The sequence below is a fragment of the Colletotrichum chrysophilum genome (genome assembly GCF_026319265.1).
Source record: "Colletotrichum chrysophilum strain AFK26 chromosome Unknown scaffold_116, whole genome shotgun sequence".
Classification (NCBI taxonomy): Eukaryota; Fungi; Ascomycota; class Sordariomycetes; order Glomerellales; family Glomerellaceae; genus Colletotrichum; species Colletotrichum chrysophilum.
Genome location: NW_026517403.1, coordinates 29549 through 54282, shown reverse-complemented (window position 1 = coordinate 54282; position 24734 = coordinate 29549). Strand labels below are relative to the sequence as shown.

General features: G+C 56.6%; 6 protein-coding genes across 6 annotated transcripts; 2 read left to right on the top strand and 4 right to left on the bottom strand.

Moving 5' to 3' along the window:
• Positions 1-1988: 1988 nt before the first annotated feature.
• COL26b_010620 (uncharacterized protein) lies at positions 1989-5006 on the bottom strand (the record flags this gene model as incomplete). Its single annotated transcript, XM_053183313.1, has 1 exon — positions 1989-5006. One exon carries the CDS (start codon positions 5004-5006, stop codon positions 1989-1991), a length of 3018 nt encoding a protein of 1005 aa, XP_053032733.1.
• A 7807-nt stretch (positions 5007-12813) lies between these two features.
• On the top strand, positions 12814-13943 carry COL26b_010619 (uncharacterized protein; the record flags this gene model as incomplete). Its single annotated transcript, XM_053183312.1, has 2 exons — positions 12814-13083; positions 13245-13943. 2 exons carry the CDS (start codon positions 12814-12816, stop codon positions 13941-13943), a joined length of 969 nt encoding a protein of 322 aa, XP_053032732.1.
• An 885-nt stretch (positions 13944-14828) lies between these two features.
• COL26b_010618 (uncharacterized protein) lies at positions 14829-16091 on the bottom strand (the record flags this gene model as incomplete). Its single annotated transcript, XM_053183311.1, has 1 exon — positions 14829-16091. The coding sequence occupies one exon, from the start codon at positions 16089-16091 to the stop codon at positions 14829-14831; it is 1263 nt and encodes a 420-aa protein (XP_053032731.1).
• Positions 16092-17722: 1631 nt separating this feature from the next.
• On the bottom strand, positions 17723-18245 carry COL26b_010617 (uncharacterized protein; the record flags this gene model as incomplete). The annotated part of the gene is made up of 2 exons (XM_053183310.1): positions 17723-18114; positions 18167-18245. The coding sequence occupies 2 exons, from the start codon at positions 18243-18245 to the stop codon at positions 17723-17725; spliced, it is 471 nt and encodes a 156-aa protein (XP_053032730.1).
• Positions 18246-20885: 2640 nt separating this feature from the next.
• Positions 20886-22287, bottom strand: COL26b_010616 (uncharacterized protein; the record flags this gene model as incomplete). Its single annotated transcript, XM_053183309.1, has 4 exons — positions 20886-21681; positions 21733-21760; positions 21815-22095; positions 22160-22287. The coding sequence occupies 4 exons, from the start codon at positions 22285-22287 to the stop codon at positions 20886-20888; spliced, it is 1233 nt and encodes a 410-aa protein (XP_053032729.1).
• Positions 22288-23366: 1079 nt separating this feature from the next.
• On the top strand, positions 23367-24709 carry JIP5 (WD repeat-containing protein jip5; the record flags this gene model as incomplete). The annotated part of the gene is made up of 2 exons (XM_053183308.1): positions 23367-23634; positions 23697-24709. 2 exons carry the CDS (start codon positions 23367-23369, stop codon positions 24707-24709), a joined length of 1281 nt encoding a protein of 426 aa, XP_053032728.1.
• Positions 24710-24734: the final 25 nt, after the last annotated feature.

Genomic DNA, 24734 nt, shown 5'->3' with positions numbered 1-24734 from the left:
GTTGACTTTTGATCGACTCTACTTGGTCCCAGTATCACAGCGGTGTTGCGGATTGCGAGAGACAGAGAATCAAGACACAGACACAGAGACAGAGAAGGGGAAACAGAGAGAAACATGGCGCAGCTCGGTGCAGCAGTTCCTTGGGCTGAGAAAGTATAGGCGAGCACGGCCTTCCGATCAAGGATTGACGGCTGCCATCAATAGCACCCACGGAGCTTTTGCTCTTTCGCAAACCGCCGTCAAACGGTGACACAGACAGGTCCTTCCCTGCGTCGGTTGCTATGACGTCGAAGATCGGCAGTCGCTGCTTCCCTTTTCGGTCCCCCATCCAACGGCAACAGACAGCCACACTCAGAAAGAAGGAACACCACCACCACCACCACCACCACCACTTTCCGAAGATGCATCCCATTTCCCATTTCCCAGGGCAGCTTAGCTCAGCTCCAGGTGGTCAGCTCCGAGGCCAGCACCACCTCTTTTCTGCAGCCAAACTGCATCCATCTGTCTGTCTGTGCGCCGTCGTCATCCAGCATGGCAATAGCAGATCAAGGCTTGCACCTGGCAGAGATGCGCTCATCATCTGTCCATCGGCCCTGTCAATCCGGGAGAGCAGCCCCCGTTTTACCCAACGGTATCTTGCCAATTCACACAACCCATGCCCACCCCGTCCATCGCAGATACGTACTCGACACCGTTGACGGTCTAGAATCATCTCGAGAACAAAGAAACACTGCGACCGACATTCATTCCTGTCTCTCTCGCTCCGTCTCCCGTTTCATTTCAGGGTCTTCCCAGATTGACCACCACCAAGGTACACTACTGCCATCAAGGCTACCAACCTAGGTAGGCTACCAAGTAGTCTACCGCCTTGGTTTCCCGGCCAGCAGTGACAACACACCATATGACACCCGATGCTCACAGGACGAATCAGCCAATGACAGGCGCAACCCCCACTCCACCATTCGAGAAACCACCAGCAGACTCCCGCTCGAAACAAACACTCCCGTCCTGCTCCCTCACCGCCGGTGAAACCACACAAAAAAAAAGAACAGCATGAAAAAGAATAGCGGGGACCCGATGAGGTGGCTGGGCTGGAACCGGACACCACTCCACTGACTCGTTCGACTCTGTCCACTGATTCTGCGTCTCACCCAAGCACCCAAGGCACCCTCTTACAGAAGAACCACCCGGCCGTCGACGGCTCTGGACCCGTCCGCGGCATCTCCACACCGCCGCCCGCCGCCGTCTTCCAACTGGGCGTTCCCAATGTTACGGCCCAACGCGGTTCCACGTGGGGTCGATGCCATGCGATGCACCACCGCGATCCCGCTTCTAGCTCCGTTTCCTCCTTGTCCGCCGCCCATTGATGCCTCACCGACACACTACCGATACGGTACTGTGTACACCCCATGAAGAAGTCCCGTCCCGTCCCCTCGTTCATCACCAGCCCGTCGCCAGCCGTTCTATCCTTCCATCTTCAGACCCAGACTTGTCCACGTCAGCAACAAATGCACCCTCGGCTCCCAACGGCGCGCATCCCTAGCATCGACCATTGAAAGTCTGATATGGTGATCTGTCAATCAGCCCAGAGATGCACACGCATCATGTGGGATGGGAAAGTGATCCGTCACCTTGCTCCGTCTGCGGAGCACAATCAATCGCAGTACTCCCTCCTATCGGGCATTAATTAACTCTAACGAGCAACACTGCACTAATTACACAAAAACACCACCAGGGACCTGCAATCGCCGGGTATCACTCTAGTAAATACAGCTACATCCAACTTTTGGGTCTATCGTGACATGAGCCTCGTAAGTGAAATGGTAATAAATCGAGGAAACCTTGTATCCGTCGTTCGTCTCATATCCCGCTTGCCCAGGTTCCGTCCAAAACATCCTCCTTTTAGGTCCCCTTACACGTACATGGTTCTGTCATCCCGTCGTACCTGGCTGGCGGCTCATCCAACATGCCTCACTTCACTCGCCTCTTCACGGCTCATGGTCATCGATCACGTCCAGGTCAAAGTCCCGGATCTGCGGCGACATGCTGTCCGTCTCGACACTCTCCCGCTGCGCCTGTCGGCCATATCCGCCGCTCCTCGAGCTCCTCGAGTCCACCATGTCGTCGAGAACAAGGAACCCTCCCGACCCAGTAATGCTACCAGAGAGGGGCAGGTGAGCATGGCTCGAGGTGTTCGACCGCGCATATCCACCGTGAGAACTGTTCCCATCGTTCGCCGCGCTAAAGTCTCGTCGGCGAACCGGCAGCTCCATCCCCTCGCCACGATCCATGCCGAAGGTGCTGCCACTGCGCATGCTGCCCGGCCCGCCGCCGAGCGTCTTGGCGTTGTCCCGGGACTGCGCTCGGCTGAGGTTGGCCGCGGGGCGGTGGGAGGCCGGGGTGCGAATGCTGCTGTTCGTGTCGCTCTCACTGACCACGCTGTACGCAGAGCTAAAAGGCGGTGCAGACCCTGCCGAGTGGACGGACCGGGCCGCCGGGGTCTGGTATCCGGAGCCCCGCGACGTCGTAGACGGTGGAGCCCGCGTGTAGGCAAAGGGCCGACCGACACCTTGGATGGGGCTGGTATTGCCTGAGCCCCCTTCAGAGCTCTCTGCACCGCTGCTGTTCTGGTTATTCCACGTGTTCTGCACAACCCAGCAATGCGACAGCTCATGCGACGCCTCGTCCGGTGTGCTTGATCCCTTCCAAGGCGGCACTCTGGTCCCCTTTAGGCGCGGGGACAGGTGGTAAGGGACGTCGTCTCGGTACCGAACATTGGGGGCGTCCACCGAAACACTAGCCAGGGTCTGGAGGATGCCATAAATCAACACCCAACGGCCCCGTCTGGCTACTGCGGGGTCCACCTCGGTGATGCTGTCGCTCTTTTCAAACTTGACGAATGCGTCGATGAGGTCGGATTGTGTAAAGTCCGATCCCAGAATGTATATGTTGGTCGCCTCCGTGTATGCCAACTGCACTCGCCGTTCCAACACACCGCCTCTGTTGTTGGTGGGGGCGTTCTTCTTCTTGAACATCGATGAGTCCTTGGGGCTGGGAGCCGGAGTGATTGACTCCGGGACAAGAGGATACGGGTGCGGGATGTGCGGGCAGCGCAGCTTGTTGTCGTATTCAACGAGCATGTCCGTCATGGGAATGTCAATATCGGCATCGAACCCTTTGTCCTTATCGCTCTGCATCATCCACTTTCGCCCCGAGCGAGCCTCGGACATGTCCCAAGTAATGTCACGGTTGACTAGGTAGTCGTATAGGGCACCGAAGTCCTTCTGAAGCAACTGTGCGACGTTCCTTGTGAGCCACATGTCTTCTCCTTCCGAGTCCGGTAGACCTGCTGTCGGTGCTGGCGGCCAGCATCCGTGGATTCGTGAGTAGTGGTTGAGGAAGAACTTTTGCAGGCGGTCTGCCGCTGCCTTGGACGGGCCATTGATACCCGCTGGCCACATGTCGCCGTATTGGAACTCTGCAAGACGCTCTTCGGCGGCTTGCACTCGAAGTTGTGTCTCGAGGCAGGCACGCTCGAGTAGCGCCCTAGTAATGGGCGTGAGCTCCTTAAAATCAGCGCACTGCTCCAGCTGGCTGTACATGCCAGCGCAGTGCAGGAAGCTCTCCCGCCAGCCTTCCTCCCACCTCACTGCCTGGCCTTCCGACCATGCCAGCAAGCTCACTGCCGTTTCTGGGTCGTTGCGAACATCGTCGATGCCTCGAGCAGACAGGTAATTGAGAATCATGCCGACGTTGTCTGAGTCCGGAGGCAGGTACGCGTCTAGTCGCATGTGAAGGTCCGACAGGGCCTGGTACAAGGACAACCCGACGAGTGATGCATGGTAGAGCAGAGCAAACACATTCCTTGTCGTGATCTGGCTCCGGACCTGCTCTACCTTCGTCATGTTCGCCGGCGTAGGGAAGTACATCTCGTAGGAGATCTGGCCGTCGGCCTCTCCAAGATCCTCAGAAATTGGCGGTGTCGGCTGACCGCGACCCATGTGTGGCCTCAGCATGGGCGGCGCCCCTTGCGGTGATGGCGGCATGTAAATATCCTCCTCCGTGGTGCCTTCGCGAAGTAGTGTAATGAGATACCTCGACTCAGTTGCCTCAATGATGTGGGATGACAGCCTGAAAGAAGGGTTCGGCCTCGGGTTTTGTCCCTTATGCCCAAAGAAGACCAAAACATCTCCATTGGGATCCCAGAGCTCGGGGTCTTTGCGAAGCTTGTTCCATCTTTGGATCGGTCTCCCAGCACCAATCCATCGCTTGATGGCTGGCGTGGTCGGCACGGGTGGCAGTTTTGAGGCTGGGGGTGGTGACATGGGCAGGTCCATTTCCTGATATCGCATCTGTTGCTGCTGTTGTTGCTGCTGCTGCTGCTGTTGATGTTGTTGTTGCATGTGCATTTGCAGTTGCATCTGTTGCATGGTATCCATGTTAAACTGCTCGTAAGTGTACTCGGGCTCGGTGGGTGAAAGGGGTGCAGAGCCATGGTGTTGGCCTGGCCTCACAGTGGCGACAGACTCGGGACGGAATTCAGGCTCCTTGTTCTTGCGCTTGAAAGTGAAGGTATTGGCGAGCCCTCGCCTCACATCTTCACTCTTCTTGTCCAGCCTGCTCCTCAGGCCAGACTTCTCGATGCCGGAGACATCCTCTGTCTTAATGGTGGGTCTCCTCGCCCTTGCGTAGGCAAAGTCGTCCAAAGGGCCGGCAGCTCCGTCCCGGCGGCCACCTTCGCTGCTCCCACTGCCGCTGCCGATGCTGGGGGTGCCGACCTTGACATCGCGGGGCGGCTCCGAGAACTTGAGGAAGCGGGCGTTGGTGGTTCCGATGCCGGTGCCAACGGGCAGTGAAGCGCCGGTCTGGGGCAGAGGAAAGTCAGGGATGGCATAGTCGTTCGGGTCTACTCCTACTCCTCCAGGGCCGAGATTCGCGGCTGCTCTCGCCTTGTCCTTCTCGGTCTGGGTGATCTTCTTGCGCACATAGGCGCTCCGGCCGGACATGTTGGCGGCGGCGGGGGAAAAGCAGGGTGATGAAGCTCACGGGGAGCAGTCAGGCAGACTACCTTAGCCGACTGGGGCGGCGGGGGGCCCCGGTGTCTGGGGTTCAAGCCGTAAGAGCAGCCAGACACGTGTGAGATGACGAGGTGAAGTCTGACGGCCGACGACGGAAACGACAATGGCGACCTATGACCTATCCTTTGGCCTATGACCTATGACCTAAGTAAGGCAGGTAAGGCACGGGAAGCGACGGCGCGACGGCGCGTCGGCGGCCGGGTCTTATGTGGGCGATAAGATAAGAGACCTGGACCTGAGGTGGGCTTCTTCAGAAAGGCAGGCGCACCTTTGCAAAGTGCAGCAGGTGCAGCAGGTGCAGAGGTACAGCAGGTGGTCCCCTGAAAGCTGAGATTAAGCGAGGGGTACGTACTCTCGAATCGGGCAATGAGAGAGCTCCGATAAGAAAGAGAAATGGACGAAAAGGCCAATGAGAGGCGCCAAGAAGGCCGAGGTGGGGATAGCGGGGGACGCGCGTGGGGCTGGAGGGCGCCGCCGGGGCCAATCGGCAGCAGCTGTGCCTCTGGAGGGTTGCCCGCTTCAGCGTCTTGTGCGTCTGTTGCGCCCGCTGGCGATGGCGGATGCGGAAGATGACTGGTGGCCAGAGGCGCTTTTTGCTTTTCTTTTGTTTTGTTCCTATGAAGGCAGCCTCATCAGCTCACGCCTCTTTTTTTTTTTTTTTTTTTTTTCAATGTGACCAACACGAATTGCCAATCTGGGGGTTTGTGTGTACCGGATATCGCGTGTATGTGTTGCGTGTGTTGCGTGTGTTACGTAGTATGTGCGTCGGGTGTGTAAGGGTGATGAGGACTCGTCTGTCTATCTCGTATGGCTGTGTGTGGTGTCGTGTGTCGAATGGAATACAGGCAAGGTAGGTATATGGGTGAAAGAAGAGACGGCCGAAGAGAATCACAAATGATTCCTTACCTTTCGACAAAGGTCCTCTCTTCAACGTGGCTGGTCGTGCTCGGTTGATATGTCTTCGATGATGCAGAATCGCAGATGTTTGCGGCCTGCGTTCGGGGCACCGATCAGGCCTCTCGTGCCTGGCAGGATTCCTTCGACTCCGTGGCGTCTTTGAGGTGTGCGTGTTGTACGTCGATTGCGCCCGCTGCGTGTCGCTATTGCGCTGCCGGCTCGGTAAGGGAGAGGAATGGTCTTGGGCCTCGGACGACCGAAATGAGTCCGCGCCCTCTCCTCTTCTCTCTTCCCTTCTCTCTCTCCTCTTCTCCGTGTCTCTGGTAAGTCGCAGAAACAACAATAGCAGAAAGCCAAGAAACCAGAAGGAAGGAAGGAAACGGAAAGAACCAAAGGACGCGGAGAACAGCACTTGAAGGAAGGCCGCGTGTGGTGGGAGGATATGTCCCCCAGATATCATATTTTGGCTCCCGTCATGGACCCAAGACTAAGCAACGCCATACCCATACCATACTGAACCGGGCATCCAACGCCGTCCATACCTTACCTGCCTTCGGTTATTCGTACTCTGAATACTAGCACATAATACCTGCTCCGGCTGCTGCATGCTATGCCTGGGGAAGACAACCACTTTCTTTTCGGTCAATCATGTCTTGGCCTGCGGAACCAACCCCCAGCCCGTTTCTGCCTGTCTGCAGTAGTTGAACTCTGATCCTACCATGGATGCTTGATCAATGCTGCCCTACCCATGGGTCCCGCGACGGCGAGGAGGGGCTTGCTTTTACTGCATTGCATTGGTTCGACCGGTCTTACTGGAGACACTGTGACGGGATGCCGTCGACCAGACGGATCGCTGCCTCCTCCTGCAGCAGCATCTCAGTCTCCCGTCGTCTCATCTGCAGTTCACCACTCATCAGTCGCTGGACTGGCAAAGCCTCTCTGACAGACGCTCGCCTCAACTCAACGTCAGCCAGAATGCTATCAAAATCCGCTTCCGATAGGCACATTCGGCAGCTCTGCGCCAGCAAGGGGTCCCGGTAGCCGGACAAGGATCAACCACTGCGAAAAGGGCAGCCCAGGCAGCACCAGCGAACCGCACACTGGGACAAAGGATCCAGGCCCTGGCTGGCTTTGGTGATTGATTACCGCTTTGCTGACCACGCCTGATTGATTGATTGATTGATTGATTGATTGAGCCAACTGGTTTTGATTGATTGATTGAAATGACATTGGTAAATTGATGACGGGAGGGGGGAAACCGTCCGACAATACGCGGCCCGTCTTTGGCAGCCGTCCGTCTGTGGCCCAATTCGATTTGACTTTTCAGTTCTGCTGAACGGCAATTTACTGCATATTGTCGCCGTAAAACCTTGACATGGTTGTCGCCTCTTCTTTTGCATCCCATCTCGACGACGACGACGACGACGACGACAGCCATCACTCAATGTTACCAACAGCGACAGAACAACCCATGCAAAAAATGTCCCCGGTCTCCATGCTACTCCGTATCGGCCCCCAAACAGAGGAAATCGTCCTTCCACCCGAGGCTTCCCTCTGCGAACTGCCTGCCTTACACAGTTATGCTGTTGCCGATGTGTTTCAATAACCCGAACCTTTGGGTCGTATCCTCAGGGACCGTATCGCCGAGGGTCCAACGATGCAACTCAACTCCATCAATACAGCAAAACCCCCTGGTCGTCGTCTGCCCAGGACTTTAGTGTAAGGTTGACGAGAGAGGGGCCCAACAATTGGATTGCTGCTGCACATCGCAATGGACAATCCCTCCAGTCCCAAGACGCAAACAGCAGCAGCTGTTGCACTCATCATCTCCATGTTCTTTGTCTCTCTCTCTGTGTCATTGGCTCTTCCCTCCCCTTTTCTCCCTCTTCCGCCATACTCGCCTCACAAACCAGCAGAGCAGGTTCATCAACACCAGTCCAGTCCAGTCCAGTGTCCGTTGTTGAGCTCGCACATTCATCCTTATCAGCAAACCCGCATGCCCCTGGCAGCCGCACCAATGCAGGTGAAGTCGGCCGTCATCTTCCTGTTCCCAAAGTCCACCGGCGGCGTCCAACGGCCTGGACAACACTCACGGGCCTTGCAGCCCTGCCGTCCGTCCCGCCCAACCCCTATCCCCATGATACGGATCGTAGTGAACTTCCTGAACGGCCCAAGGCTGCTTTGCACGTAATGCCCGAACGGCCGGTCCTCATCTTCTGTCCAGAGTGTTCTCTGCCCTCCGCCGGCCTCCACTGCATCGCTTCATTGCCCCCATCCAGAAGCTGCCCATTTCTTGCATCGGCCCATCGCCTCTGGTGGCCCATTGCACCCAAAACTACCCTGCCGTGCCATGCGCAGTGCATGCATCAATCCAACAATCCTTGATATTGCACTCTCCGCTATATACCAGGGGCACCACAATTGCTACTACGGAGTACTGCGGCCGACCGACCTGTTGGCCCTTGAGATGGTGCTTGGATCCGCGGACATCGGCTTCAATCCTTCGATGCTGGGTTCCAGAGCAGGGCGAGGGCGAGAGCGGATGGCACGCGCAGGACGCCACATCGCGTGAGCTCGGCGAGGACGGCCTACACCACCACCATCACCACCACCTTACCCTTCGCAAGGTCTTCCTCCCGGAGTGGCGGCCGGTGGTGACTTTATGGCGTCGTAAAGCAACACTACTAGAGCCGGATCAGCGGCCCAAAAGGGGAATCGTCGAGAAGCATGGTCTCCGCGTTGCGAGTGAGAGATGGGAGCATTCTGGGGCCGCCATGCTGCAGAGGACGCACCTCACCTCACCTCACCTCACCTCGCCTCCTGATTGTCATTGCCATCCAGCTTCTGCCCACCGGTGAAGGTATGTAGTTAGTTCCCCGTTGGCTAAAGGGATTTTTGGAAGTCCCAATATGTGCATCCCCCACCCGCCGCTCGTGTCAAGGGGTCCCGGACATGGCCCCGCGTCATCATCGATGGCCCTCCCCTCTGTGCGTTCTGTCTTCTTTGACTTGGGCTGAACGGATGGCCCGTGGAGGAGCTTGTTTGCAAGAACAGACGTTTGAACGCCCGCTTCTGGTGGCCCGGGCTGTCATTCTTGGACCGGAGGATCAGTCATGTCAGTGAATGCTGGAAGATAGTGGCTTGCTAGGGACCCTCGACCCCCCTGGTGATCCAAGCATCTTGTTCTCCAGGCACGAATAGGCAGACTGCCCGTTGTTGAAGGATGACCGAAAGCCCAAGGGGGCGGTGCAGGAACACATACGCTTTCGCAGAGCACCACCACCACCACCGTCGTCAGTCTGATTGAGCGCGCTCCCGGGCAGACAGACCAAACAACAATGGGCATCACCGGACGAGGGAAAGAGAGCACGGCCGGAAGGGTTCAAATCGCATCCCGTACGTGCGGACCAAGGCCTGGAGGTAGCATCGTCTCCCCCCCGCCGCGCCGCCGGTGAGAGGTGAGTAAGACTGAAGTTAATACTTACAACCAAGGTTACCGATGAGGTTGCTTTGCTTGGCAAGCCACCACCCACCGTCCCAAGATAAGCTACAGAACAAAGAACGCCAGGGCCAGTTTGACAACTTTTCGTAACGTAATGGATCCAGAGCGTCGGGCTCCAAGTCCCTCCACCCCTCGTCGCTCCCATCCGATCCCATGCTCTCCCATTCTCCTCCATCGACGCGGAAAGCCGCAGCAGAACGCCAGAGAGAAGCCGAGGGCATTCTGTTTCTCTGTGCCTCTTGCACGCCGCCCCGCGCCCGCCCGCCCACGTTTTGCTGCCCATGTTCATTTCCAGACTTCTCCAGAGCATCCGCGCCGATCGTCTGCCAACCACATGGCGAAGCCGCCAAAAAGACGGCCCAACTTTAGGACGATCAACGAGGGTCTTGCAAGGAAAGCCATTGAAACTAGCAATTGGCAAGATGCCTTTCGCAATTTCTCTGTGATTCTTCCTTTCGGACTTTCAAACTCTGTTCCTGCAGCACTGCGGCGAATCGGCCGATTTGCGCCCGCAGACAGGACAGGACTGGCGAAAGGAAACCAACAGAGAAACATTAGAATGTCAGCAGCATTGCGCTGGGCGATCATTTCTGTCCCAGCCTCCGTGCCAATTTCTCATCTGTCACATTTGCGACTCCTGCTTGCCCCCCTCATGCACTCCGCATCACCATCCTGCGACGGCCCAAATCCCCCTCGCTTGCAAGTGTTTGGCATCCTAGCGGGCGTTTCTTCGTTTCACAACAAAGAAATCTTGTAAGCGATGATTGGCATCTCGCAAACGTGGTTTGCTACGATGCCATCACCGGTTTTTCATGCCTGCGATGCGTCTGCTACGTTGCACGCTATACTCACCGCAATGAGGCAAGTTTCAGGCCGGTCGGTCTCTCAACGCATCGATGTTCTTGGGGGACAATGATCATGATGAATGTATCCGGGGAGATAGGGTGGTGGGTGGTGCCGGAGAACGCCCCGCCGATCACAGAGCCACTTTGCTCCGGATTGGGCCGAAGCATGCCGGCATCGTGTCCCCGCTCCCGCTCACAGACGATCCGGGTGGACACCGCACTCTCCTCCGCGCCCCGGGGTTCTCCGGGAAACCGGGCCCGATGATCACTTCCGGACTGGACACAGCGGGCCAGGATACGACGGACGAGGGGAATAGGGAATGGGGGCCGCCCGCGTGCACGGCACCGACGATGGCCTCCGCCCTCCTCTCGTTCCGCCCACGGGCTGTTGGCGCCAGGTGGAAAGGGCAGAATTCCGACCGAAAGGGGCTCTAGGAGTATTTCTCTCCTGCAAAACCCACGCGGCGCCCACACTTTTTGCCCACATCTTCATCCACTTACCCCCGATTCTATTTCCCGATTCCCCGAGTGCCGCACCCAAAACCGACAAGTGACCGACGATAACTCCATCACTCAGACATGCACCAAGTGGCACTCAACTCCTGAACCTCCTGAACTCGGTCTCGGTAGTGGAAGCCCAGTTTGTCGAGTAGTCCGTCGTGAGAGCTTCATCTATCTTGACAAGTCAATGAACACAACCCAAACTTGAAGCGCACCAACCCCAGCAACGTAAACCCGAGTCAGGAGAGCAATTTATCGACCGGCTCACGCGGGAATACTTGCTGCCGTTCGGTCCGCGGCGTGGATGTGCCGTCACGTAATTCCCAATCTCCACTGAATAACGTGCGTGCAGCGATAAAACAGAGGAGAGCTTAATTTTCCCCCTCACCCACCCAAAGCTCCGAGCACCGCTGATCATCAGCGGTGATCGCGTTGATCCGGTCCTGTCAACCGAATATCAACAGCGAGAGCCACATATAACCAACCATTCGACAATCAAGCTTAAGAAAAGACGGAAAAAAAAATGGGATGAAAGACTCTGCAGAAGATAATGAAGAAGAACCACTGTCTTTGCCACTAATTTGCCCCCTTTCCCTCGTGTTGGACCCTCCTCGGCTCCAGATACGATGCCACCGCGACCGGCCAAGTCCCAAAAACCGACCCCAGGATGCGGTGCTTTTCCGAGTCTATCGCGTTTGAGAATGGCCAACACCCCCTGCAAGTGGACTGACTGCACTGGGCAAAAAGCCCTCTCTTTGGAGGAGTTTCCCGCCCTCCTCCCAGCCAAGAGGGATTCGATGAAGAGTTTCAACGCAAACTGGCGTTGACTTTCAACCCGTGCAATTTCAATGTTCCGGAATCCTCCCCCGTCTGATTCGAGCGCTTGAGCTGCATCTGGCGAGCTGTCAGCGACCGTTGGTGTGCCACCTCATGTGCTTCCCGACGCAGGCACGATCGCCAAGGCGGCACTCGAAATCGTCTCGTGATGTCTGCTGTGCTGCAGCACAAGCGCCGGTAACGATTTGCCCGTCTGAACACAAACGGGAAAGTCAGCTCAAAGTCCGGGGTTGATGGCCTCGTTGATACGACTACAAGCTGCACATGGCCATGTAGAGTTGCATGCTGCAGGCCGGCACTCGGAAACCCCAACTTTCACAATCCCCAATTCCCGTCACTGAGGCCCAATATTTCCATGTTTCCCCCCAAAATGCTCCAGTTCACGGCGAACATACAGCAAACGCACCGCGGCTACTGCTCTTGTTCATGCGGCTTGGCTCTCATGCGCACCACTGGGACGACGAGAGTTCGCATTCCCTGCCCTATCCGGGTCGTCCGTCCATTCAACCTCCCCTCCCCCCCTCCTGGGTCTGTCTCTCTATGGACCCCTAGCTGTTTCTTTCTCGGTCTCTCTCCACTGTCAGCGGCACGCACGGCAGTTCCTGGCTCTTCAATGTCGCCTTGAAAGCTTAGCCCAGACAGTTTGTCCGTCCTTCATTGCTTATTCGGCCCTGGTCCAGCACTTTTCGAGTCTAAACCGGGCCCACGGCAGGCTGAGCTTAGATATGCAAGATCGGACGACTGCAACATTCAAGCCCAACCCTTCATCTCATTGATGGAGTCTTCCCTGGCGGCTGCTCCATCTATATTGCCGTCTTTCCATCACCAGCCCAGGTGTCTCCCAGTCATCGAGGGCAATTTCCGCCAATAGGGATGGTCAGTGGATGTCTTCGACGAGAGTTGTCCCTCATGCTCCCTCCGACAACCTGGTTCTAACCTTCTCCCGAGCGATGGCGTTTGCTTGACGAGAGATCTCGGCCCCATCCACCGCTGTCAGGTTGATCTCGTCCCGGTGCTTGGCGGTATATGTATCGTGACATTCCCATCGTCGTTTGTGTCGGTTTTCCTCTACCTCCCACCGGCCTCTCTCTTCGCACCAATCCACCACCACCACCACCCTCGTTTCAGCCGCTTGCTTGTCTTCTTCGCCGACATGCGTTTCGGTTCCGTATTCTCCCTCGCAGCTGCGCTGCTGAGCGCCACCGTCCAGGCTTATGGCAACCCCGGCGCCTGCTCCGGCCAGTGCTGGTCTCACGACCCTTCCGTCGTCCGCCGCGACTCCGACGGCACCTACTTCCGCTTCGAGACCGGCAGCAAGATCGGCATCTGGAAGGCTCCCGACCTGGTTGGCCCGTGGACCTACCAGGGCGCTGCTCTCCCGTCGGGTAGCAAGATCAACCTCAAGGGTAACGACGATCTCTGGGTAAGACGGAGTAGTGTTTCACAACCCCTCCTTTTATCACGAAATCGGATGAACTCGTCCCCTCGCACACAAAAAAACATGTCACCCAGCCAAGATATCTTTCACAATAAAACTGGCCTATAGGAAGCTACACATACTTATACAAATCTACTCTCACATAGGCCCCTGATGTGAACAAAGTCGGAGACCAGTACATACTCTACTACACCGTCTCCTCCTTCGGCGTCCAAGACTCGGCCATCGGCTATGCCACCTCTCCCACCATGGAGTACGGCTCCTGGACCGACCACGGCGCCACCGGCGTCGCCTCCAAAGCCGGCAGCCGCTACAACGCCATCGACGCGAACCTCGTCCAGACCGGCGGCAACTACTACCTCAACTTCGGCTCCTTCTGGTCCGACATCTTCCAGGTGCCCATGACCAACGGCGGCGTCAAGGCCAACGGCAACCCCTACAACATCGTCCTCAACACCACCGCGCCCCAGCCCGTCGAGGGCGCCTTCGTCTACGAGCGCAGCGGCACCTTCTGGGCCTTCTTCAGCTCCGGCTCCTGCTGCGGCCTCGACAGCAACCGCCCCTCCCCCGGCAACGAGTACAAGATCTTCGTCTGCCGCGCCACCTCCGTCGCCGGGCCCTACACCGACAAGAGCGGCAAGAGCTGCACTGCCGGCGGCGGCACCCTCCTCCTCCCTAGCCACGACAAGATCTACGCCCCCGGCGGCCAGGGCGTCTTGGTCGACCCCAAGCGCGGCGCCGTTCTCTACTACCACTACATGAACACCGACATTGGCTACGCCGATTCGCAGACCCAGTTTGGCTGGAACGTCATCTCTTGGTCTGGCGGCTGGCCTTCCGTCTAAACGTCTCGATGGCTACTTGTATGGCGAGAGTTTTCAGGGGTGATGGTTATTATCTTCTTGTCAATATTTGAGTCCGGTACATATACAAAATGGACTGATATACCTTTCACCGTTCAATATTCAAGATTGGCTTCCTATTCTTGCTGTGCTTTTCTGCGCAAAAAAACACATTTCACACGTTTGTCCCACTCGTATTGCCTCACTTGTGTGGCTAAGTCCTCAAGTTGAGAGGCCCATGACTCTTGTCCCTCGGCCGTTGTCTCAAGGCAGTTCTCCAATTTTCCCGCCCTCGGAGTCCCCCGGGCGCCGGCGAACTGACGGATGCCACCCTCCCAAGGTCCGTGACTCCAATATCAGTTGTGGTATAGGTCATGTCTAACAGACGAGTTCCGTCAATCCATTGGGACGATTCATATTGTGAAAATCAGCGTGGTCTGGCCGGAAAGCATGAAGTAGACCTGATTTTGAATACTCAGTGTCGATCAAGAGCCTTGAGAAACAGTTTCCACCAAGCCTCTGTCAGGCATTCAATTATAACAGGAAACATGTTGCAAGTTGTGAAACAGGTATTACTGTCTCTGCCAGGTCTGCTGCCAAGGAACCAGCTTCGACACCACGATTTCCTCAGTACTGTGAAATTCTCAGCGTCAAGAAGAGGATTGGATTGTTCAAACTCAACAGTAGAGCAAGCAAATATCATGACGTGACAGCTCACATAGACAAACTCTCATTGTGGTTTTTAAGATGCACTGATATCATTATTAACTACACTATGCTCTATGCAATACCCTGACTACCAATATTCGTTATGGTCATCATCAGGTTGGTCATTAGCCGATGCCTCTAGGCTCTCTCGCAATCATCTACAATCATGAATGGCTTCGTCTAAAACAGACCGAAGCAGTTGGCATAGTAGGTCACGGTCGCACTCCAGTCGGAGAAGACAGCGTCAACACCAACATCCTGAGCAAGAACGTGGAGCAGGTTGTAGACGTCGCCGTCATTTTTGGTGACGTTGGCGATGGAGGTGTAGTAGTAGCCGCCCTTGGATCCGTCACCCAAGAAACCGGAACGCTCCAGAGACCAGGAGACGAGCTTGAGACCCAGCTCCTTGGCCTTCTTGGCGTAGCTGCTGGGGACGATCTTGCCATCCTCGACGGTGACGAGGTAGTAAAGAGGGGGCGCCATGATCTTGACACCTGCGGCAGCGAACTCGGTGAGGTTTGCGACGGCTCCGGGGAAGGTCTCGGGGGTGTCGCCGCTCTCGTCGAGGAGGACAGCCTGCTTGCCGAACTCGGGCTCGGCCTTGAGCCAGTAGAGGACGTCAGGGTACCAGAAGGATTGAAGAAGAACGCGCTCGGGGGCGATGCCAGCCTCCTTGTACTCGTCGACGATCTGCTGAGCGTACATCTCCTGGGTGTAGTTGCCCTCGAAGGGCATCGGGACCTCGGGGAGTTTGAGCTCGGGGGTGAACTTCAGACCAAGGTCGTTGGTCAGGGCGATATGCTCCTTGTGCGACATGACAGTGCCGCAGGTGGCGTACAAGTCGGTGCGGTAGTTCGGGGTGCCGTGGAGGAAGGCCTCGGGCGTGGTGGCAGAGGCGTTGAAACCATCCATCTTGCTGCAGAGCGACTTGAACTCGGCGAGAGTGATGTCTGAAGTGCAGCACTTGGCGGTAGCAGCTGTGCCGCTGGAAGCGGCCTTGAAGGGAGTGGTGCACTTGTCATTCAGCTCGGGAATGGCGACGATGTTGGTCGTGGTGTGGAGATCGCATTGGGAGTGGCGGCACACCAGCTCGCGGTCCTTGGTGAAGGCAACGTCGCATTCGAGGACACCAGCACCCATACGGGCACCTGCCAGGTTGGACTCGACGGACTCCTCGGGAATCATCATTGTGCCGCCGCCACGATGACCAATGCTCCAGCTCGAAGCCTTGATGGGCTGCTCGGTACACGACTGCAGCTTGTCCTTGAGGGGGCCTTCGTCCATGTCGTTGACCAGCCAGTAGGGTCTCGGGCCCAATTGGATGTTGGTGATGGGCTTGTAGACCGGTTCCGACTTGTTGTCCGACCTCGGGTACGGGACGGCACCGACTTGACGGGCGGCGGCGGCAACGAGGCCGGAGACGACGACGGAGGAGTAGTGCATGTCGACGGTCGAGGAGGGTCAATTGACTGTGGCCTGGGAGACAACGAGCAGACGATCAGCTGGGGGATCCGCTGATGTGAGGCCGAGGACTTGGAGAGCTGGAGCTGGAGCTGAAGGGAGAGGAAGCTGGCAGACGACAGCTAGCAACGAGGCTGGCGCGGCGATCTTTTTGTAGGAAAGATGGGATTTCCGCCAAGAAGGATAGCTGTGCAACCATCAGCGAGAACCCCGCTGTGGGATCCATAATCTGATCGCTGCTGCATGTTTTGGTCTGATAAAGTAGGTTGACGGGTTCGTACGGGGAAGCAATGGGTCGAGATTGGACGAGAATTCAAGGCACACCGTCGGGCGACATGCTTGTATTCGGCATGGCCGTCGCGGTGCTGCTCTGCGGAAGGGCGGAAGGGCTGGCAGGTGGGCCGTAGGATCAACTGGTTATCAGCACGTGGTGATGGTTCCGGGGTGCATCTGGCAGACCGAGCAGAGCAGGGTGAGCAAACGGAGGCTTGGCGGGAAGGGACAAGCAGCGTGTTGGTGAAGCGATGACGGCCTCTGTCGGGATTGAGCGCAGGTGCATTGAGAAAAGATGTGTGCAAGGGAAGGTTGGACGTGGGGTTCGCGGTGTTGGAGGGAAACGCCCGGGATCATTGTGAGGGGTTCCCGGGGTACGTATCCACTAGTGCCGTTGGACGGCCCCGCTGTAGCTGCGGGAGGCGCTGCGTGTCGCCGGGAAGCCTCCTCATTCGCCAATTGACCGACCGAAGCTCGATAAGGAAGCTGCTGGTCGAGATGCTCTTTTCGCCGAGGCACGAGCATGCGCTGCGGTTTCACTCATGGCTGACCTGGATGATACACGAGTCTTGCTTTTGACGTGGACTGAGGTGGTTACTCTTCTTGTTGAGACCGAGTAGACAGGCACCCACCAGCTTGGTACGGTTTGCAGCTGGAGAACCCTCAACCCGGCGGCTCCTTTAACCATGTCAAGGTTTGTAGGCTAATCTTACAGTCTCCAAAAGTATGTCAAATGCGGGTTCTGCCAAGAATCCCATATCAGCTCCGCGAGTCAGCGGAATCTGATAGGGCGACTGTCAGAATTCGGTCTTGTGCAACATTTCCCATATGGGTCAGCATGGCAACTGTGAGACAACACTCGAATAACTTCAGATCTGACCTACTTTTGGGAGTAAGAAATAACTGAACATCACCAAAGTATAGAAGAATGAGCCAAGATAAAATCGCAGTTGGATATACAATGTTGTAGCGCAGGGACTAACTGACGCAGGTGTCGAAAACCATCGGAGGCCGCATTCATGATGCTGAAACTGGAGAAATCACCCAAACAACAGTATGACCCAAGGTATGCCACAATATCACAAGCCTTATGTTACAGAAGAAGAAACCAAAAGTAGATGAAAGTGATTATTATTGGCAAAAGCGGACATGTCTGCCGCCTGAAAGTTCAACCATCCTAACGCCTCGAACGACAGTTGCTAAAAGCCCATAACTCCGTTTCATACTCGAGGGGGTATTTCCACGTCATTCGAAAGGCCGTTGCATAACAAAACATGAAATCAACCACGTGCTTCCCTCCTTCATCATCTCGTCGTCAACTCAACATTGGTTGGGTTGATTTAAGCACCGGGGTAGGCGTGGTTGGCCTTGGTGCTGTGGCCGCGCGAGCGCATGGCCTCGAGGGTGTCGAGAACAGTAAGGAACATGAAGATGGCCCAGATGAAGAAGGCGAACGCAACGCCCGCCTGGGAAGAGCCGCAGTAAGTGTTGTTACCGCAGTTGGGGCTGCCGACGAAGACGGCGTAAGCGATGGCACCGGCGAACCAGAAGATGGTGGTGATGACGAGGAGTGCCAGTGAGACCAGCTTGTGGAAGAGGCGGGTCATGTACAGAGGGGTAAGGCCGACATAGGCAAGGACGAGCAGAGACCAGACCGAGTTGAAGATGATGAAGTTGACGATGTCGGGTGAGCGGGACCAGTTGCTGAACCAGCTGTGGTAGGCACTGGCGACTGTGGCAAAGTTAACGGTAGATCTATTGCACGGTAGAGATTTTGAGCGTACCATAGGCAGTAAGGCCGAGCTCAATGATGGAGAAGACGGCAGCCACAATGTGGGCGATGGGAACGAATCCGAGAGCCATGGCAACGTTTGCGATCCTTGTCTTGGTGTTTAATGGTACGTGAAAGGTGGTGTTTAGGTAAGCTTGAAAGCTGACGAGGATGTCTGGCGCAGTAGAGTGTGTTGGTTCTGTTGGTTGTGGAGTGAGTGAGTGATCAGGGAATGGGTGGAAGAGGCGGCGACGGTGAATAAGTAGTAGTCCAAGGACAAGGCGAGCAATGACCAAGCACCAAGCACCAGAGATTTTCTTGCCTGGGGCGTGTTGAAGGACTGGATGGCGTCAGATGAGGTCGGGTGGGCTACCTTACCTACCTTACAAAGGCGGGAATGCAAGAGCTGCGGCGGCGCATACGCAGTACGGTACGGTACAAGAAGATTCGGTATGCTGGGCAGGCAGGAAGGACCCTGCTGCAGGCATGCTAGCTTTGTCGTCACATTTTGTCCGTCACTGCCGTTGGGCAGGAGAGAGGAGGCACTTTGCCTTCCAATAGGTTTAGGTGGCACGCCCAGGCCCCCGTCCCAAGTCGCTGTTACTGCGGACGGAGGAGTTTGCTGCCAGTTGGTGATGTGCGCTGCGTAATGGGGTTGGGGCTGGAGGGCCGACAATGACGTGGTTCCAGCTTGACTGGCTACCATGACCTCATTCTTGATGCAGTCGACACGGTCCAGCCAATGAGAGGCGGCGCGAGGCCCTAAGCGACGCTAATCATCAGCCACTTCAGGCCACTCAGCGTGGCGGGTGACTCCAAGCCCGGTCCAGTGTCCAGTCTTTGCCTTAGTTAGGTAAGCGGTGGGGTGTGTGCCGTGTACGAATAGCGGTCGTGGCGTCTCCCTGCTCGCATCTTCCATCATCTGCGATCCCAGCGAAAATCGCCCTTTCCTCATTGCTGCTGCCTCTGTCCCTCTCGTCCCTCTGCATGCCAAAAACTGGAATTTAGGGGCCACTGCTCGGGAAGCTGTTGCCGTGTGGTGGTGTCTCTGCTCCGGCGCGCCTGACGCGAGGAAAAGAAACTTCAAGCTCCTACTAGCGTCCCAAGGCTTGGAGTACTTGAGTACCTAACGCAGTCTTGCCGTGTCGATGAAGTCAGCATTGATCCATCGTCAGTGCTCCCCGGTTGCCTCTCACCTCTTCGTTCTCAAGACCAAAACGCGGCCGAGGCAACGCGCTGCCAGATGTCTCCAGCCCATGTTCCAACCCAATCTGGATAACCCGTCTTGCTGTCAAGACAAGCCGCTGAAACCTCCAGTTCCCTCCCTACCTCACAAACACCATACCCTCCCAAGTCCATTGGCTTCTGTCATCCACAATGCAAGACAGCCACTGAAGGCCTCTCTCCTCTCACCTCACCCCCTCCCCTCGCGACCCTGCATGCTTGGCCTGTGATGCACCGACATGGATCTCTCCTCATTGGAACCACAGACCATCCATCCATCGTCCAACTACCGGTGCTAGCCAACCACCAACCAAGTCATGTAAAAGTAGATGTGTGCCCAAGAACACCTCAACCACCTCACAATGACCTAACGCCGGCAAAGAGCGGGTCGCCGCCCGGTCTCGGCTCCGGCAGGGCGACAACAAGCCTAACTGCCGACTGCCCAGTACCAGCACTGAGGGAGGTGGACAACACCAGCGGCTCCACCGCCCATTTCTCCCCGACGGAACCCTTATGACGTGGGTCGGCCAGCCAGACCGCCAGCTTCCAATCGTCTGCCACCCAACCTCTCCTTCTCCAACGGCTTCAGAGTTTTACCTCCGTTTGCAGAGTTGCCCGGTGTCGGTGTGCTTATTCGTACAGCCGCTGCTCAGCCCAGAACCCAGAACCCCTGACGCGTCCCGCCTCTTGGCTCTCTGCAACCCTTCCGATTTCCCGTTCGCCAACACGAACCCTGTGAACCCTAAGATCTTGCAGTCGTCCCACCTCCAGACACCGTGGATGGTGATCCTACCTGTTCCACCCAGATTCCGACGGAACAGTCAAATCCGAGACCGTCTGACCAACCGGCTGGTTATCATGACGCAAATACTCAAGCACAACACATTTGGATGGTTCGTCTGTGTGAGACATATCTCACTTTAGTGAATCCTAGCGCTATGCTTTTCATGTTGGCGGAATCATTGCGGGGCAATGGTCTGTATGCAAAAATTTGGACATTATGTTGAACATGGACACCATCTTGGTGTACTAGCCGTCGTGTCACAGAATTCAGATCCATTCATCAACGACATATGTCCATGTTAACAACTAGCGCATATGCAAACCCTTGCAGGAATGCCCCATCGTGGATATGTGCAGACTTCCTCTGTGTACGATGGCCACTCACAATGCACTCCTCGGCCTCACATGGCCAAGCTTCGTCCGTCATGAGCTCCAGCACAGACGTTGCCAGCAGCCATGGCGCAGAGACCGTTCCCAAACTATTCACTCAACAAAACACACAAGAAAGGTCCGCTAGCGGATTGATCCGGTTGGCATTAAGCTTGATCTTCGACTAATATCAACGTCCTGTCACGTCGTGACAAACGGGTAGCGTCCGTCTACCTCAGTCCACGTGCGGCGCCGCACGGTTGGCACTATGCGCAACCCGACAGTGAGTCGACAATTCACATTTCGCAAACGCGGGGATCAAGGAGCAGAGCTTTTCATCTCTGCCCGGGGCTCACCTACAGCTCATCGGCGGCGTGCGGGCCCGGACCCCACGGGCCAGGACCCCAGATGCCACCGCTACCCCTGCGCTGCTCCAACCCCTTGTTGACAGCCTTGAGGTTGTTATAATCGGGGCCGTCCTCGCCCAACCCCCATGCGAACACACCGCCGAGCCGCATACGGTCAACGAGGTCGGGGAACTTGCGGAGGATTGCATCGCCGTTGTCGTACGTCCAGAATCGCTTCTCAGCCCTATCGAGATAGTAGTAGCCGCCGCCCTTCTCATCATACTTGCCGTCCTTCTGAGCCCGCTCAAAGGAGCCCTTCACATCGTCCGGAACTCCGTCATTCCAACTGAAGCCACCGGTCTGTCCGAGATCGCCGCCCGTAACGGGATCCTCCATCAACGGCGTCGGGCAGCCGACTTCCAGGCCATCGGGGCAGTCCGTGGTGTGGAACCACTTGGTGTAAAAGGCGAACCCGAGATTGATCTTGTGGGCGGGAACTCCACGGGTCATGTAGTTCTCGACGGCGATGCGGGACAGCTCCATACCGGTATGGTGCTTCGTGACGTTGTCTCGGCGGTTCATCATGTCGTAAGTCATGACGTTGACAAAATCAAGAGCGCGCTCGATCCGGGGAGTGTGCTCCTTGGTGAAGGCAATCATGTCGCGCTCAAGGCCGGGCGTGGCGGCCGAGATGAGCTTGCCTTTGGGGAGCTGTCTGCGGACCTCCTCGAGGAGCAACGGGTACGCATCGATCTCCCATTTCTTCTCCTCGTTGGTGATGTTCTTGTAGTCCTCGCCGTTGCCCCTGATACATATGTTAGAGGAGCAAGGCAGTTGATACAGACTTTCAACTTACCCAGGGTACTCCCAGTCCATGTCGATACCTACGATAGTTAGTACTCGATCATCATTCTCTGTCAGAGCGGATAAGGCCATACCATCGGCACCGGTAGCCTTGACCATGTCGGCAACGTTCTTGGCCCATTTCTCGCGAGACTCGGCGGTACGAGCAGCCGTGTCAAAGCCCTTGGTGTCGCTCCAGCCGCCAATGGCGACCATGACCTTGGTGCCGGGGCGGAACTGGGTGCGGACCTTTTCGACGGTAGTGAACAGCGGCCACTCAGCGACGTCCTTGTTGAAAGTGTCGGAGTTCATAAACGCAAGCTCCACGTGGGTAATGTGAGACACGAGCTCCTTGGAGGGCACGTTGGGGTGTTGGCTGCGGCTAGTCGTTAGCAATTTCACCGGTCGATGAATGCGGTCAAGGGAGGAGAGCAACAAACCCGGTAAGGTACATGACGCAGCGCAGATTGCCATTGCCGGCGTACAGCTCTTCCTCGGCGGACGCCATGGCTATGGACGCCTGTATGATCGTTAGGACACCGCCCAGGACCGTGGGGAGCAGCTTCATCGTGTAAGATGCTGCCAAAGACAGACGGGTTCTGGATATCTGTCTAGCTTCCGGTGGTGGTGTAGCGTGATCGGAATGCGTCGACGCGCTGTTCTTCCTTCACATAGGACGGAGGACTGTCTGTGAGTGGGTGTGTGTGTGTGAGCAAGAGGGAAAGAGCACAGAAATAAGAATTAAGAAAGAGAAAGGCAAAGTCGATGCGACAGCGGTGGTGTCTGTTCGTCCGTCCGTTCTTTCCGCCCTTCAATTCGATTCACTGGAGCTGCCTCCGACCGCCGCGGTGCGGGAGGAACACTTACCACAGCTGGGATCGACTTGGTGCAGGAACCCCGCTGTGGCGGATGCTCCCTTCAGTCCAGTGTGTTTCTGCGTTTCCTGCAGCTCGCTTTAGCACCTTCCCGGCCTGTAATTCGATGAGACGTTGGGGGAAAGACCCCGCATCAATTAACCTTAAGGCGACCCGGCATTCGACGACACTATCTTACCTTCTCAACTCTAGAAAGGTAGGAACTTACGTTCCGTCTTTTCTAATCATAAAGCTTTGGAAACATCTGAGAAACCGGTGGGAGGCTTTCCACGAGCTCATGAACAGCCACTGCTGCTAGGTAATGCCCTGGTCAAGGGTCAGTCCGAATGATTCGAAATGTCAACAGCAGCAGTTGATTTGCTGCGGGATCACAGTTTGGATTGTGGCTCACATTGGCGGCTGTGTCTTGCATCGTATTCACCAGAGCAAACTTATAGTATGGACGAACATGGGACCGAAATGTAGCATCATCGGTCTCGGGAAACATGCGCCGTATCCGAACTGGCTCTCAAAACTTCCTTTCTCGCCTGTGCCGTGTCTCCAAACATGCGAGCCAGGACCCTCCCAGTTGATCTGCAACCTCCCCCTGCATCCTGATTCGGCATCCCGGTGAGAGCTCAGGTGGGGCCGTTTCACCCCGGTGAACGCTCTCACCTTAAAAATTTCGTCCTGATCTGAGCTTCGGTCAGCTTTTTCCACACCTTGTCTTGGACCATTCCACCACTTGCAGTCAATTGTTTGTGTGCCCAGCATACCCATTGAGGCCGCAAACATGTTCGAAAACCTTTGCACCCTCCCTCTGTCGGCCGATGTCTTCACGCAGGCGCTCCACCCCACCGAGCCGCTGCTGACCGTCGGCCTCTCATCAGGCCATGTCGAGACCTTCCGCCTTCCGGCCCCGGTTGACAATGGCTCCGATGCATCTGGCGATGCTGATACCAGTATCTCTTCCACCGGTCGGGGCATGATTGAGAGTGCTTGGCGCACGAGGCGACACAAGGGGAGCTGTAGAGCCCTGGCATATGCCCATGATGGATCTGGTCAGTAGCTACTGGAGAACTGCTCCTTTCGCGATTCCTCAACTAACACATGGTCTTGATAGCCGTTTACTCCGCTGGAACCGACGGCCTGATCAAGCACTTCTCTCCCGAGACCGGCAAGGTCATCTCCAAGATCGTCATCCCCTCCTCGAACAAGCAGATCGATGCCCCGACCCTCATGCACGTCCTGAACCCCCAGAGTCTCCTGATCGGCTGCGACTCCGGCGCGATGCACATTTTCGACCTTCGCGACGGTGCCCCCGCGTCCAAGCCTGCTCAGACCAACTTCCCTCACTCCGACTACGTCTCCGCCGTCGTTCCCCTTCCCCCTTCCGCCGAGAGCACATCTGGTTTCCCGAAGCAATGGGTCTCGACTGGTGGCACCACCCTCGCCGTGACGGATGTCCGCAAGGGCGTTCTCGTTCGCTCCGACGACCAAGAGGACGAGCTGCTGTCAGCATGCTACGTCCCTGGTCTCGGGCCCAAGAACAACCGCAACAACGGCGTGGTGGCTGTCGGATCCGCCTCTGGCGTGGTTACGGTCTGGGACAGAGGTGCGTGGGATGACCAGCAGGAGCGCATCATCGTCGATGGTGGCAAGTCCGGGGGCGAGAGTCTGGACGCTCTGGCGTTGGTGCCTCAGGAGCTCGGTTTGGGTAAGAAACTGGTCGTCGGTCTCGGCGACGGCAGCTTGAGGGTGGTAGACCTGGTCACCCGGGACGTCGATCAGGTCGTCAATCTCCGCCACGACGACGTCGAGGGTGTCATCTCCGTCGCCTTCGACTCCGAGAACCGGCTGATCACGGCCGGCGGCAAGACTGTCAAGGTGTGGGAGGAGCTGTCGGAGCTTCAGGGAGAGGGCGACGACGAGGACGAGGACAGCGATGACGATAGCGACGACGAGGACGGAGCGACGGGCAAGCGACGTGCTGGCAGCGACAGTGACGATAGCGACAGCGACAGCGACGGTGGAAAGAGGCAGAGCAAGCGCCAGAACACGGGAGCGGCCGCCGCGGCTGCTAAGCTTGGCCCCATGGGTGCGCACGGCATTTTGGGATTTGATGGCTTGGATTAAATCGATATAAAATAATGATACCCCT